Genomic DNA, 13,722 nt, shown 5'->3' on the forward strand with positions numbered 1-13,722 from the left:
CAGACGCCAGAAGTGTTCCAAGAGAGACAGACCCAGTGGGATACACCCAGGAAACCATTCAGAAAGAGGCAGACCCCAGAAATGGAACAGGCTGGAGGGAGATGAAGGCAAGAGAGAGACAGAGGGGCACAGGCTGGAGTTCAGGCACAGCAGCCTCTTGGGGGGATGGAGAATTGGAACAGAACAGCCAAGGGGAAAAGACAGGGCACACTGAGATGAACACTGAGGAGCCCAGGGAACCGGGACGAGAGACGGGAGTGCGGGGTGCGTGGTGGAGAGAGACACAGGGACAGAGACGTGTCAGAAGCCAACTAAGGAATCGAGTCAGGGCTAGAAGCGCAGAGGCCACATCACCTGCACGTGCAGAGAGAGCCCTAGCAGGAGGGAGGAAGGAGATGAGGGTCTGGAGGGAGCCCTGTGGTGGCAGGCCACACTCAGCCGCGCTGGCTGGAGGACCGCACGAAGCCCAGTTAAGTTGTGGTCACCTGAGGCTGTCTGCAGCTCCCCGGGCTGCTGCGTCTTCCTGACCAGGCATCTCTTGGAGTCTTTGCCGGGGACAGAGGCTTCGAGGTGACTGCCCGGGAGGAATGGCAACCACAGGACTCCGGAATCTAGTGTCAGACAGACAGAGCAGCAGGGAGTTGACAGCAAGTGCACGGCTGTTTCTGTAGGGCCTTGTCCACGCTGGGGCTCAGGGTCTGATGAACTGAGTGACAGTCCAGAGTTCAGGGGCTGCCGGTCCCAAAGGACCTCGGATGCCGTTTGGACGGTGGCGAAAGCCCAGGCGATCCCGGCCTTTCCTGTGAGCCCCTGTTGACGTCTGACACTGCCCGGTCCCTGCGGCCCAGCCCCTGTTGACGCCGAGCCCAGCCAGTGGGCTTCCGGTTCTGCTACTACAGTTGCTCTGTGACCCTTGCTGGGGGCGTTCTCCTCCACTGACTGCCTGGGGCCCACGGGGCCACCTAGGAGCAGGGCACAGACCCCTGGGCACAGACCACCCTGCCACAGGAAGGAAGAGAAGGGGGAGGAAGGCGGCTAGGAGTTGCTAGGGGCTGCCCTGGGCAGTGAGGGGGAAGGGGCCCGGCGGGTGGGAGTGGGGCTGTCCTTAGAACCACCGTGGGTGAGCACAAGTGTCCTGTCCTGTTGCGTCCCAGCGAAGCCATCAGCACTGACCAATGACCTCACAGACGCCTGGTGCCCAACTCCTTCTCTGCGGGCAGGTGGACAGGTGTGGACCATGGAGGAGGGGACAGTGGCTCCCAGGGCTCTAGGTTACTTCAAACTCAGACGTGGTCCCCCTGGACACTGTTCTGCTGGGGTCCACGCTGAGGCAGAGGGCTGTAGGCGCCATGGGCATGCAGGGCTGGCTGAGTAGAAGTCCCTTGGGGCCAAATTGGTGAAGAAAGTGTCCAGCTGTTGGCAAATTTGTTCTCACTAAGAAAATATCCTGGAGCCTTTTATGTTCTTGGGCGGCCCCACGATCCATCAAGACACCCCCCGGATTTAATGCAAAGTCTGGGGCAGCATCTCAAGTGGTGGACTGGAGATGGTGGCAAAGTGGCCTGGAACTGGGGCCAGGTGCTTGGGCCACACGTCCTCGGACCTGGGGCTCAGGACCCTCAAGGGCGTCATTTGCAAAAACAGTTTTCTCCCAAGGCCAGGAAGTGGCAATTGGCCCCGCAGCTGCATTTACATGGTGGCTGAGAGCGTGGGCAGCTGTCAGTGTGGTGTGGTTGGTTGTAGACCCTCATCAGGCTAAATCAGGTACAGCATGACTATTTTGGCCCTGACAACTGGTTTTCAACGCTGGCTATCCTGTTGATCTGCCTTAGTGTGGCATGTTTTGTGTCCAGAGCGTGCTCAGGTCCTTGGGGATGGTGCGGGGACAGGGGAGGGCTTCACGGAGGAGAGGACATCTGAGGTGGGATTTAAGGATGTGCAGGTGAGATGGGGACACAGCACGTGCAAAGGCCCAGGGGCTGTAGGGGTTAGAACAGGTGTGGAAGACAGCAGGAGATTGGAAGGAGAATGTTACAGGACAAGAGCGACCGAGCCCCAAGGGGCGGGGTCTTCTCACCAAGCACAGCTCTGCCCTGAGCTCTCCGGTGGCCCACGGCTGCAGGGGCCTGGGGCCTGGGGCCATCCTGTGGGGGGAGAGCCCGGCCTGGGCTTGGCTGAGAGGCTGTCCAGTCTTGGTGAGTAGGAGGGCGGAGGGCCTGTGGTCTGGTGTATTGAGGAGGGTGAGGGCGAGGGAATGAACACATGTCTGAGCGCATGTCTCTCCGTCGGGCAAGGCTGCGGGCGTATGGGAGGAGGATGAACCTCGGTCACCCAGCCCTCCGTGGACAGAACAGCCTCTCGCAGACACATACTCCAGGGAGAACCTCGAGGGCCTCCGCACCCCGTGGGTGGTGGGCTCTTTGCTCCCTGTGGGGGCGCCCTCTTGGGGGTCTCGTGGGGATCAGTCCCCGGATCTGTCGAACCTGCCAGGGTCAGACGCTAGAGAAAACAGGGCTGCGCCCACCTGCCTCATCGATGGCACAAGACGGGGTGGGGCTGCGGTGGGGTGAGTCTCCCTCTGGGAGCTGGGAGCCCCTCCCTCAGTGCTGGTGCCTTCCCCCGCCTCCAGGGGCGCTTTGGGGGGTCTCCTCCCTTGTTTGGCCCCTGCTTCTATCAACCGGCCCGAGCTCCCATCTTCCGCTGCTAGCTCCGTGACTCCCAGCTGAGGCCTGTGTGTGCCTGCAGCTGCTTCGGGGACACGGCGTCAGGGGGCCTGAGGTCTTTGCAGGTCCGAAATAGCTCTTTCCCAGACTCTCCTTCACCTTGCCTCCTAGGACCTCGGGTCAGAGCCGCAGAGACAGCCCTGAGATCCCAGGTGGTCCTGTCCGGACCCCCAGCACCCCCACGGGGCCCTACACTGAGGGAGAGGCCAGGCATCCCCATCCTGTCCCAAACCCGGGTCCTGAGGGTAGGGCTGGTCCCATCGGCTTGCCCACCGGTCTGTCTGGTTTGGAGTTAACCCTGTCTATCGGGGGCCTCTCCCGGGCCTGGGACCGCGCTGCTGGAAGGCTACCGGGGGCGGCCAGGGCCTCCGGGAGGCTGGCGGAGCCACAGGCCAAGCGGGGCTGCAGGGGAGGAGCAGGCTGGGAGGGAAGTGCTACCTCGTTGGGGAAGACGCTTTTGACTCACGGTAGAGAAGCAGAGAGGGGCTGGCGACGACGTTTGTTTCCCTCACACAGAGAGGTGTCAGGCGGTGGCTCAGCTGCTCCGTGGTGCCATCTGGGCCCGGCTTCGGCTCCCCCTGTGCCGCTGTCAGCGGTGAGCTGCCCTGGGCTTTCGTGCTTAGCCTGCTTCTCAGGGCGCCAAGTGGCTGCCGGTGCTCCCGGTCACAGCGACGGGACAGGGCAGGAAGCGGCGGGGGGCCCAGGGAGCAAGCCTGGGTTCTGCTTGGCAGGTGTGTTTATGGGATCTGGCAGAGGGTTTCCATTTGTGCGGCACGGGCAAGAAGGGTCTGCGAAGGTGAGGCCGAGCCGGGCGCATCCCCTCCGAACAAGGCGGATGGCGCTGGGCAGGCAGCTCACGGTACCTGGCTCACATCCCCTTGGGAAGTCTTGGTTTTCAGATGTAAGGCCCCCAGAGCATCGGCCCTCCGAGGGCGGGGGCGCCTCCTCCTTCCCTGGCTCCCGCCTGAGAGCCGGGGTCTCCGCAAGCAGCCAGCAAGGGCTCAAAGATAAAACTCCAGCATCATTCACAACGGGCCTCCCAGCTGCCCTGTTGAATCAAGTTGCCTCCCTGCACTCGGGAGAGACACCACTTACCCCACATGTGTCAGAGGCTGGAAGGCACATCAGAGAAACGGCCTTTTCTCCCTAAAACAATGAAGGACAGTCTTTCCCTCAGGAGAATATGGTCCTGGTTGATTGAGCTACAGCTCAGTTATAAAGCTTTTGCCCCGGTGTGGGAATAAAATGGATATAAATGCACTTCAGCTGGTAAAGTCATTTATTTTTTGCCTGTTGGTTGGCGAGAAATTCTGGTTGGGATTAAAGCATTTGTTTTAATAGCTCCCGTGTGACAGGGCTCACGGTGATCTTGCACTGACAGCAGGGACTGCTCGGCTGGCCCCGGAACACTGCACATGTCATGCTGGGGCGTCAACCCAGCAGAAGGAGCATCAAGGCCAGGCAGACCCTAAGGCCACCCGATTTCAGAGACTCTGGCGTGGTAGACCGAAGCCCGGGTCGTAATGGATCAGGCGGGGCGGGGGGGGGGGGGGGGCGGGACGGGGCCATCCCGAGACTCCTGCTCTCGGCTAGCGGCTGCCCAGAGCACCCCTGCCCCATCTAGGGGGTGGTGGGGCCACTGGCTGGGGTCCGCACGCACACTCCTTCCTCCTGGCCTGTGTGTGCTTAGGCGTCGTACACATCTCTCTTTTCGGGGGTTGCTCGCACTTTTCTCACCCCCTGGACGGGGCGGTGGGGGGGACATGGTTCTTCCCACCCTTGCAGAAATCAGTCAGGACCTCTGGCTTCCTTTTCTTAGGGACAGCCTGACAGGGTTGAGGGAGAGTCCCCGTTCTACTCCTTAGGTCCCCTTTGGTCCCATGGGCCTGACTGTGAACTGTGACCTCCAGACTAAGGAGGTGGGCTGAGGTCAGGTGGCCACTTGGGGCCCAGCAGAGGGCTTGGGGTGCCGGGTTCTGAGTGCTGGGTGCCATGTATTGTGTCAGGTGCTGAGTGCTATGTGCCGAGTTCTGAGGGTGCTAGGTGTTGTGTGCTCGGTGCTGAGAGTACCGAGTGCTGGGTCTGGGTGCAGAGGGTGCCGTATGGTGGGTGCTGGGTGCTCGGTGCTGAGTCCCTTGCAGACTGGGACTCAGGGGGTTGAGACTTGAGACTCGGTCCGGCAGCCACGGGAGGGGCTCTGACAGAGCCCGCAGGCAGGGCAGTGCTCACACCTGTGCCTTCTGGCCCCGCTGGCAGTTCCTAAGATTTCCTCAGGACACGGCGGCCTCGTCCAGGCAGAAATGACGGACCCCGTGCTGAGCCTTGTTTCTTGGGCTGGGTGGTGGGCTTCTCGAGGGCAGGGTGCTGCCCACCGCATGCACCCCAAGCCGTGCTGGCCCCAGGCCTCTGCCTCCACGGTTTGGCCCCCAGTGGTTTAAAAGCAAGGACCACAGACCCAGGGAAACCCCGGGAGAGGTGGGGGGAGGGGGGAGGGGTGGGGGAAGGGAGGTGCAGGGGTGAGTAGAGGAGGAGGGGTGGGCCTGGGGAAGCCTTAGCAGAGCTGCTGGTCTCAGGGCCACGGGACCATCCTGTGCTTAGCTTCCCTTCAGAAGGAAGGTTCCAGAAACGTGGACTACCACTCCAGGCTTTGTACCTGGTCCATGGCCGTGAGAGAGAACAAGTTGCCCAGACCCAGGCTGGAGTCAGCCTCCCCCAGCGGGACCCGCCCTTCCCAGGCTGGGAGCATCGTGGGAGGTCCCTGAGACTCAAGGCCAGGAGGAGAGGGGGCCTGGGGAGGCCTCCCATCCCTGGTCCTCGTCCCCTTCAGCAGACGAGGGGCCAAGGGCGGTGACCCCAGGGCCATGGCCACAGCGTCCTGCCTCCTTGTCAGCACTGGTGAAGGGGCAGCCATGTGAGTGGCAGAGTGGCTGAATGGAGGGGCAGATACGTGGAGATTACAACCAGCCTCGAGCCGCGGCCGTGCCATCTGTCCCGGCGCTTGGCTCTGTTTGGGCTCACTAATTGGCGTTTTCATCTCGCTTCTGTCTCTGTTTGTCCTCTCCAGAAAGCCACGGCCGGCCTGGCGCCTGGCTCCACCGGCCCCTCCCCAGGGGGCGGGAGCATCTGATGGTCCCTGAGGGGAGGGGAGGGGGACTTTGCAAACAGCAGGAGGAAAATCCTCAGACCACTAATAAAGGTTTGCAAAGCCTTTGACGAAAGGAGTTGACAGGCAGAGGAGAGGTGTTTGGGGCACAAGAAGAAGAGGGGAGTCTCAGAAAGTCAGGGAAGTGCGTTCTGTACAGCAGCACCGGTGACTTGGCTGGGGCAGGGCTCCGGCCTGCTTGGGGGTCTCTAGGTCACCCTCCACCCAGCACCTCACAGTGCCTGAGGCAAGGCCACCCAGCCCAGGGCGGCCGGGTGAGACAGGCCCCCCCCCCCCCCGCCCCGGGCCTTGTGCCCAGCCTCCCACCAAGGGCTTGGAGGGGTGGGGACCCCGTGCCAGCAAGGACAGTGCAGAAGCCAACTTTCTTTCACCCAGTTCATCCTTGCTTGTTATTCTGACCTTGACCAGGGGCTGAGGTGGGAGCTGGCTTTAGTTCTCCTTTGTTCCTTCACCGGGACGGCCCCTCCCCTCAGGGGGCTCTGCAGGGCTGCGTGCCCCACGGGGCGGGGCAGTGGGGGCAGGCGGCCCAGGACCAGGACTCCGCTGTGGCAGGAACGTCCCTCGTTTCGTTTCGTGTGCCTTGTTACAGTTGACGTGACTGATGTGGCCTCTCGTCTTCACTTTCTCCTTTTTAAAAGGGCTTCCTGTTGTTTTACTTATTTTAATATACGGACTTACGTTTCTTTTTAAAAACCTTCTGCGGGTTTTGGAACCTACATGCCCTTTTAGAACATTATTTCAGCTCTAATTGTCACCGTCAGGAACCACACTGTGCATTCTGAGCCCTTGCCAGTGCTGTCCGGGAGTCCTGTGGCCCAGCCTCCGTCCACACCCACCTCCCGTCCGATTTGGACCTGGGCAGTTGGTATTGCCGAATGTCCTCTTAACATATAAGAAATATTTTGATCTTTGCGTTCAACTTAAAATTCTTTTCACTGTTTTCATTTTTGAGGCGGGGGGGGGGGGTGGGGGGGGAGGGGCAGAGAGAGAGAGGGAGTCACAGAATCCGAAGCAGGCTCCAGGCTCTGAGCTGTCAGCACTGAGCCCAACTCAGGGCTCGAGCTCATGACCTGAGCTGAAGTCGGCTGCTTAACCGACTGAGCCACCCAGGCGCCCCAATGTTTATTTATTTTTGAGAGAGAGAGAGCGAGAGAGAGAGAGCAAGCAGGGGAGGGGCAGAGAGGGAGACACAGAATCCGAAGCAGGCTCCAGGCTCCGAGCCCCGTCGGGCTGTCAGCACAGAGCCCGACGCGGGGCTCGGACTCACAAGCCGTGAGATCATGACCTGAGTCACCCAGGCGCCCCACGTTCAACCTTGTAAAAGATATGTGTACATATTTCTCTAACAGGAAACTGGATGCTTATGGTAGGGAATTGAAAGAATACAGAAAAATATAAAGAAGTGATACGGAAAATCGAGATACGATGTTACTTTAAAATTCTGTTAGAATGTCTCATTACTTAATTTAAAAATATTTTTTCAAGGAGGGACGCCTTCAGTTCTATTTCTAATTTTAAAAGACTCTGCAAAGTGCTCCACGCGGTGGGTTTCTTAGAACTAGTCCGGGAGGGTCAGCGGGTTGGCACCAAAGGCTGAGAGGAGAGAGCCTCTCAGGGCGGCTGTGGTTTGAAATAGGTCTCAGCAGGAAACACTGTAACTGTCGTTTCCTTACAACAGGCTTCGAAGCTGGACGTTCCAGGGAAGTCTGGTTCGTTCGCAGACGGATTTAGACAGAAACCCGCCCTTGGCGTGATGGGCTCGGAATCAGAACAGACTTCCCTCCAAGTTCAAGGAGCTGTTTGTCAACATTTGCCAGACTTCCCCCCACCATCCTGGCAGGGGTGTGGGGGAAGATGTGATTCTGATCCACACCGAATAAGAGTTTTTCCTTGAGTCCCCCGCCCCCACCGCCCACGGGGGTCCTTGTGTGTTTCTCGGTCCTGTGCCCATTCTGACCAGCTCAGACGTTCCGGGATGGGGGGCACTGAGCTCTCGCCAGACCCCCTGCCCCACGCTCCTTATGTGGCGGTATCAGCCACTGGGGCTGGTGTCACGATGATGATGTAAGTAGTGCCCCCTGACGAGCCAAGCAGGGCAGTACAAACACTTCTTTCTTGTGATAAAGCCCTTGGCTTGCCCTGCAGCCAACATGTGTCTCGGTTTCCATTTGCCCAAGTTTCTGCGGACCGTCTCTCATGCTTCCCACGTCGGCCAGCAGCCCTTTACCGCGACCCTTCCGTGCGGTCAAAGGTTCCAGATGGAGGGTTGGCTGTTCCTCTCCTCTGGTGCAGCTGCCCCGGGACTCTGGTACGTCCCGCTCCTGTCAGCACTGGTCCTTGCCCAGGCTGTCACTCAGCATGGGCTGGATTCCCCTGTCTTCTCTTACGGCTGGGTCCTCGGGAACGTTCTGTGGCAGGGTGCGTAGGGAGGAAGTCTTCACACGTGACTGGCAGTTGGTTTTTAAATTGTTTCTTTAGTTTTTTGAGAGAGTGCACGTATGTGTGCATGCATGAGCAGGGGAGGAGCAGCGAGAGAGAGGGAGAGAGCGAATCGTGGGCAGGCTCCATGCCCCGTGCGGAGTCCAACTCGGGGCTCGACCCCGTGACCCTGGGATCATGGCCGAAATCAAGAGTCAGACGCGGTTCGTGGGTTCGAGCCCCGGGTCGGGCTCACTGCGGTCAGTGCAGAGCCTGCTTCAGGTCCTGTCTCCCTCTCTCTCTGCCCCTCCCCTGCTTGCTCTCTTTCTCTCTCAAAAATAATAAAGTTTAAAAAAATTGTGAGGTTATTTTTTTGTTGTCTTCCAGATTCTAAAGTTGCTGTTGAATCATCAGATGCTATTCTTATTTCCAGGGCTCTTTACATGACCTGCTTTTTATCTCCTCTCTCTCTAGAGGTTTTACTAGCATTCTGAAGTTTCAGATTTTGTTGATTATTTATTTATTCCTTTTGAGAGAGAGAAAGAGAGAGCTCGGGAGGGGAGAGGGAGACAGGATCCCAAGCAGGCTCCGAGCTGTCGGCACAGAGCCTGATTCGCGACCTCACACACTGTGAGATCAGGACCTGAGCCAAAACCGAGAGTCGGAGGCTCACCCGACGGAGCGCCCCCCAGATGCCCTTGAACTGCATTTTTAATTTCTATTTAATCTATAAATTTCTATAAATCTATTTAATTTATATTTATTCTAGGGGCGCCTGGGTGGCGCAGTCGGTTAAGCGTCCGACTTCAGCCAGGTCACGATCTCGCGGTCCGTGAGTTCGAGCCCCGCGTCGGGCTCTGGGCTGACGGCTCAGAGCCTGGAGCCTGTTTCCGATTCTGTGTCTCCCTCTCTCTCTGCCCCTCCCCCGTTCATGCTCTGTCTCTCTCTGTCCCAAAAATAAATAAACGTTGAAAAAAAAATTTAATTTATATTTATTCTATAATAATTTATTTATTAAATTATTTATATATATAAATATAATAATACATTTATTATTAAATATAATAATATATAAATATATATTTATATACAAATATATAAATATAAAAATAAATATAAATCTATTTAATTTATGTTTAGCTTCCAAGAGCTCTTTTGTGTGTTCTAAACTACCCCCCCCCCCCGGGGTTTTAAAGAGTTTCCCTACTGGGGCGCCTGGGGGGTTCCGTCGGTTGAGCATTCGACACTTGGTTTCAGCTCAGGTCATGACCTCACAGTCCGTGGGTTTGAGGCCCGTGTTGGGTTCTGAGCTGACAGTACAGAGCCTGCTCGGGATTTTCTGTCTCTCCCTCTCCCTGCCCCTACTCTTCTCCCTCTCTCTCTCTCAAGGTAAATAAATAGACTTAAACAAACAAACAAAAAAAATATATACATATATATATATAATACAAATAAAAATGAGAGTTGCCCCGCCCTCTGTACTGTCCGTGTTCTCTGGGCCCCTCTTGCCTGTGATTCGGGAGCTGTCTTCACGGCGGAGGCATTCCTGGGCTGCGCATTCAGAGTGAGGTAAGAGAGCCTGATGGGGAACTTTGCTGGGTGGGACTTTGGGCTTGCCTGTGGTGTAAACACGCGGTGAACTATCTTTAGGTCTTGTTTGGGGCTGTGGTCCCACTTCTCCGAAAACGGACCCTGCGTGGCTGGATGGCAGGGTCTGCAAACAGGGCAGGGGACGGGGGCTTGGGGAGGGGTCTTCCGTGCCCACCTAACCCCCGTCTGCAGCTGGACTGTCGCCTGTGCCCCCAGTGCCCGAGTCTGCGGGGCTCTGGTTCGATTTCCCCAGGGAGATGGCCGGGTGGGGCAGAACCTGTGCAAGGAACACGGTGCCCCTCGTGCGGCCCTCAGCCCGCCCAGCCCGCGCCCCCACGTCCCCGAGGCCGGCCCCTCCGCTCCTGCTGCCGAATCCGTGTCCTGGCGGGGCCTCCTCCGCTCAGTTCCGCCCCGCGACTGCCTTCCGTCTTCCCCAGACCTGACGTCTCCACTACCTGTTCTCTCCTCGCCTGTTCTGCGCGGCCTCGTGTGGTGATACTCTTACATTTCTTTCCTTTCCGTCTGGAAAGGCTGTCGACAGGCACGTGTGTTCGACCCATCAGTGCGAGGGCACGTGGCTTACGGACGGTCAGAGTTCTCCTGCCCAGTGTCCGGACGCCCGGTGTGAGCTTGCACGGGTTCACCGCCATCGACCTACCCGACACAAGTGTTGTGCGTCACGGGCCCGGGGCTTTGCTCTCGTGAACCGCGATGCGTGGACATCCCCGCGCTTTCACCCCGTCGTGTCGTCGCTATTTACCGTGTTCTTGCCGTGAGCCAGACGCGGAGACGGTGTCTGTGTCGATGAAACATCTGTTCGGTGTAGGAAACGGAGGAGCACAAAGTGGGAGAAACACCGCGCCCGGCAGTGGTAGGCGCCACGCGAGAGGTGACTCGTGTGTCATCGGAGGCGCTGGCGCCACGGCTGCGGGAGGAGGGGTCTCTGGGGGAGCCGCTCGTCCCTGCCGGCACCAGCACGAGGTGGGAGGAGCAGGTGCACGGCCGCACCTGTTCTGACACGCGTTCCCCCCCACCCCGAAAGATCACACAAACCCTCGTCCCCGACAGCGCTCCGTGATGGACGTCACACACGCGCTCCCCACACGGGATTCTGTGAAGCTGCTTGAATGGATAGAATGCTCTCACTTCCAATTGGTCTTCGTTCAACGTCTTTCACTTACTGAACACAGCGTTCAACACGTGACTTGTAGTTGCCGTGTTCACGAATCACACGCTTTAGGTAATTTTCTCTCACTTACTAATGCTTTTCTATGCTTGTTAAGTGCCACTTAACTCTGTGCTGCTCGGGATGTCTCATCATATGCGTTTACGTGGTTGGCACGTCGGGGTTTGGGGTGGTGTCTCTGTCACGAGCTGTCCTGCCCCACTTGCTGGCGTGTCTGCTGATTGTTCTCTGGGTGCCAGACCTTCTGAGTTTCACCCTGTTACATGCTAGATGTTTTTGTTTTCCTAAATGTGTTCACGAGCTTTGCTCCAGATGTGCTCAAGTTGTGGAGACACTTTGATTCTCTCTTGTCTTATTCTGGGGCTTTGTTAGGCAGGAACAGAGGAACACGTAAGTCGGCGGGTAATTTTGCCCACAACCAAGGCCGTCCCTTCTCCCCGCTCTGACAGATGCGCTGGGGTTCATGGCCTTTTCTGCTGTGGCTATTGGAGCACTCTCACTAAAAGGCAGAGGTTGTCAGGGCGCCTGGGTGGCTCAGTGGGTTAAGCGTCTGACTCCGGCTTAGGTCACGATCTCACAGTCCGTGGGTTTGAGCCCCGTGTCGGGCTCTGTGCTGATGGCTCAGAGCCCGAAGTCTGCTTCAGATTCTGTGTCTCCTTCTCTCTGCCCCTCCCCTGCTTGCACTCTGATTTTCTCTGTCTCTCAAAAATAAATAAACTTTTGGGGCACCTGGATGGTCCAGTTGGTTGAGCATCCAGCTCTCGATTTTGGTTCAGGTCATGATCTCACAGTTTGTGGGTTCGAGCCCCATGTCAGGCTCTGTGCTGACAATGCGGAGTCTGCTTGGAATTCTCTCTCTCCCTCTGTTTCTCAAAATAAATAAATAAACTTAAAAAAAAAAAAAGAAAATCAAGACCCAACTTATGCTACCTAGAAGAAACTCGTTTAAGATTTTTTTAAAATGTGTATTTATTTTTGACAGAGAGAGAGAGCATGAGTGGGACAGGGGCAGCGAGAGAGGGAGACACAGAGTCAGAAGCAGGCTCCAGGCTCTGAGCCATCAGCACAGAGCCCGACGCGGGGCTTGAACTCACAGACTTCGAGATGGTGACCTGAGCCGAAGTCGGACGCTCAACCAAACGAGCTACCCAGGCACCCCTAGAAGAAACTCACTTTAAATATAAAAGCATAAATATGGTGAAAGTAAAAACATGGAAAAGATAAAGCGTGCTAATGCTGATCAAAAGAAAGCTGGACTGGCCACAAAGTAGATTGCAGAGCAGAGGACGTTACCAGGGATGATGGAAATCCTCTCTTGGTGACAAAGATGCTGACAGGTTAAAAGGAGGTGATCGTCTCACCTGCTTCCACAACTCGTACGGGCTCCGAAACACATACGTGAAAACGGGCGGATAGACAGCGAAAAGGACGAACAGACCCACGAGTCGGAGTGGAGACGCCCAGCAGCTGATGGAACAGGCAGAACAGCAGCGGGGTCCACGAGACTCCCCACGTTGTCAGCGAACCTGAGCTTTCACATCTGGAGAGCACTCCCGACGATACAGGACACGGTCTTCCCAAATACACACGGGACACATACAAAGATAGAACATACTCTGGGCCATAAAACAAGTCTTGATGAATGTGAAAGATTCCAGTCACGCAAAATACGTTCTCTGACCATGGTGGCCACGGTGGCGTGGGACGAGAAGTAAAGGACATCTGGAAAATCCCCCCAAGTATTTGGAAACTAAACAACACACTCTGAAGTAGCCCATGGGTCTAAACAGAATCTAGAAAGTGTTGTGAACAGAATGGAAATGAAAAAAAAAATCCATCAAAATTTGTGGGATTCACTAACGTGGTGTTTAGAGGGAAACATGTCCCTAAACACCACTATTCAAAAAGAAGAAATGTCTCACATGTTAGCCTCAGCTTCTAACATCAGAAACCAGGAAAAGAACAGCAAATGAAACCCAGAGTAAGCAGAAGAAAGGAAGCAATGAAGTTCAGAGCAGAAATGAATGAAAAAGGGAAAAAGAAAACCAAAGCTAGCTCTTTAAGATCGAGAAAATTGGACTTGTATCCAAAATCCATAAAGAACTCTCGCCATTCGGTAACACCAGCAGAAGCAAGACCGGGGACCCTACTGCTCACTTCGTAAGCGGGCTGGGCCGCACTGTCGAGGTCACATCACCGTGATGGCACATGTTGGTAGCAGGTGCCCTGCAGGTGATGTGCTGAGGACAGTCCCCCTCCGGGGTCTTCCTTCCCAAACCCATAACCTCAGTCCGGCCATGAGAACGAACAGCAGACAAACCCTAATTGCGAGACAGAAAATTCCTGAAAAGTCCTCAAAGCTGTCAAGGTCATCAAAAACAAAGCGAGCCGGGGCACCTGTCAGCCAAGAGAAGCCAAAGGAGACGCGACAGCTGAATGTCACATGGTGTCCCGGACACCCTGGATGCGGTGCTGGGACAGAAGGGACATCAGGCGAAAACTAAGGACGTCTGAACACAGCATGGACCTCAGTTAATAGTATCATCACCAGCGTGGCTTGTTAATTGTGATAAACGTATCACATTAATGTAACGTGTTAACAGGGGACACTGGGTGCGGGTATGTGAGAACTCTCTGTGCTG

The 13,722-nt window shown here is 56.4% G+C and overlaps 1 protein-coding gene across 4 annotated transcripts in view; it reads left to right on the forward strand.

Moving 5' to 3' along the window:
- CPLX1 (complexin 1) overlaps positions 1–13,722 on the forward strand; it is a 31,960-nt gene that overhangs the window by 3,292 nt on the left and 14,946 nt on the right. Inside the window, exon 1 of one of the 4 annotated variants that reach the window (XM_019829873.3) lies at positions 10,957–11,134. The exons of the other annotated variants lie outside the window; for them this stretch is intronic. Coding sequence (XP_019685432.1) covers positions 10,972–11,134 — 163 coding nt within the window. The 5' untranslated portion in view covers positions 10,957–10,971. Of the gene's footprint in view, positions 1–10,956; positions 11,135–13,722 lie in introns of those variants that run through there. 4 annotated transcript variants of the gene reach the window in all.

Source organism: Felis catus, chromosome B1 (assembly GCF_018350175.1).
Source record: "Felis catus isolate Fca126 chromosome B1, F.catus_Fca126_mat1.0, whole genome shotgun sequence".
Taxonomy (NCBI): Eukaryota; Metazoa; Chordata; class Mammalia; order Carnivora; family Felidae; genus Felis; species Felis catus.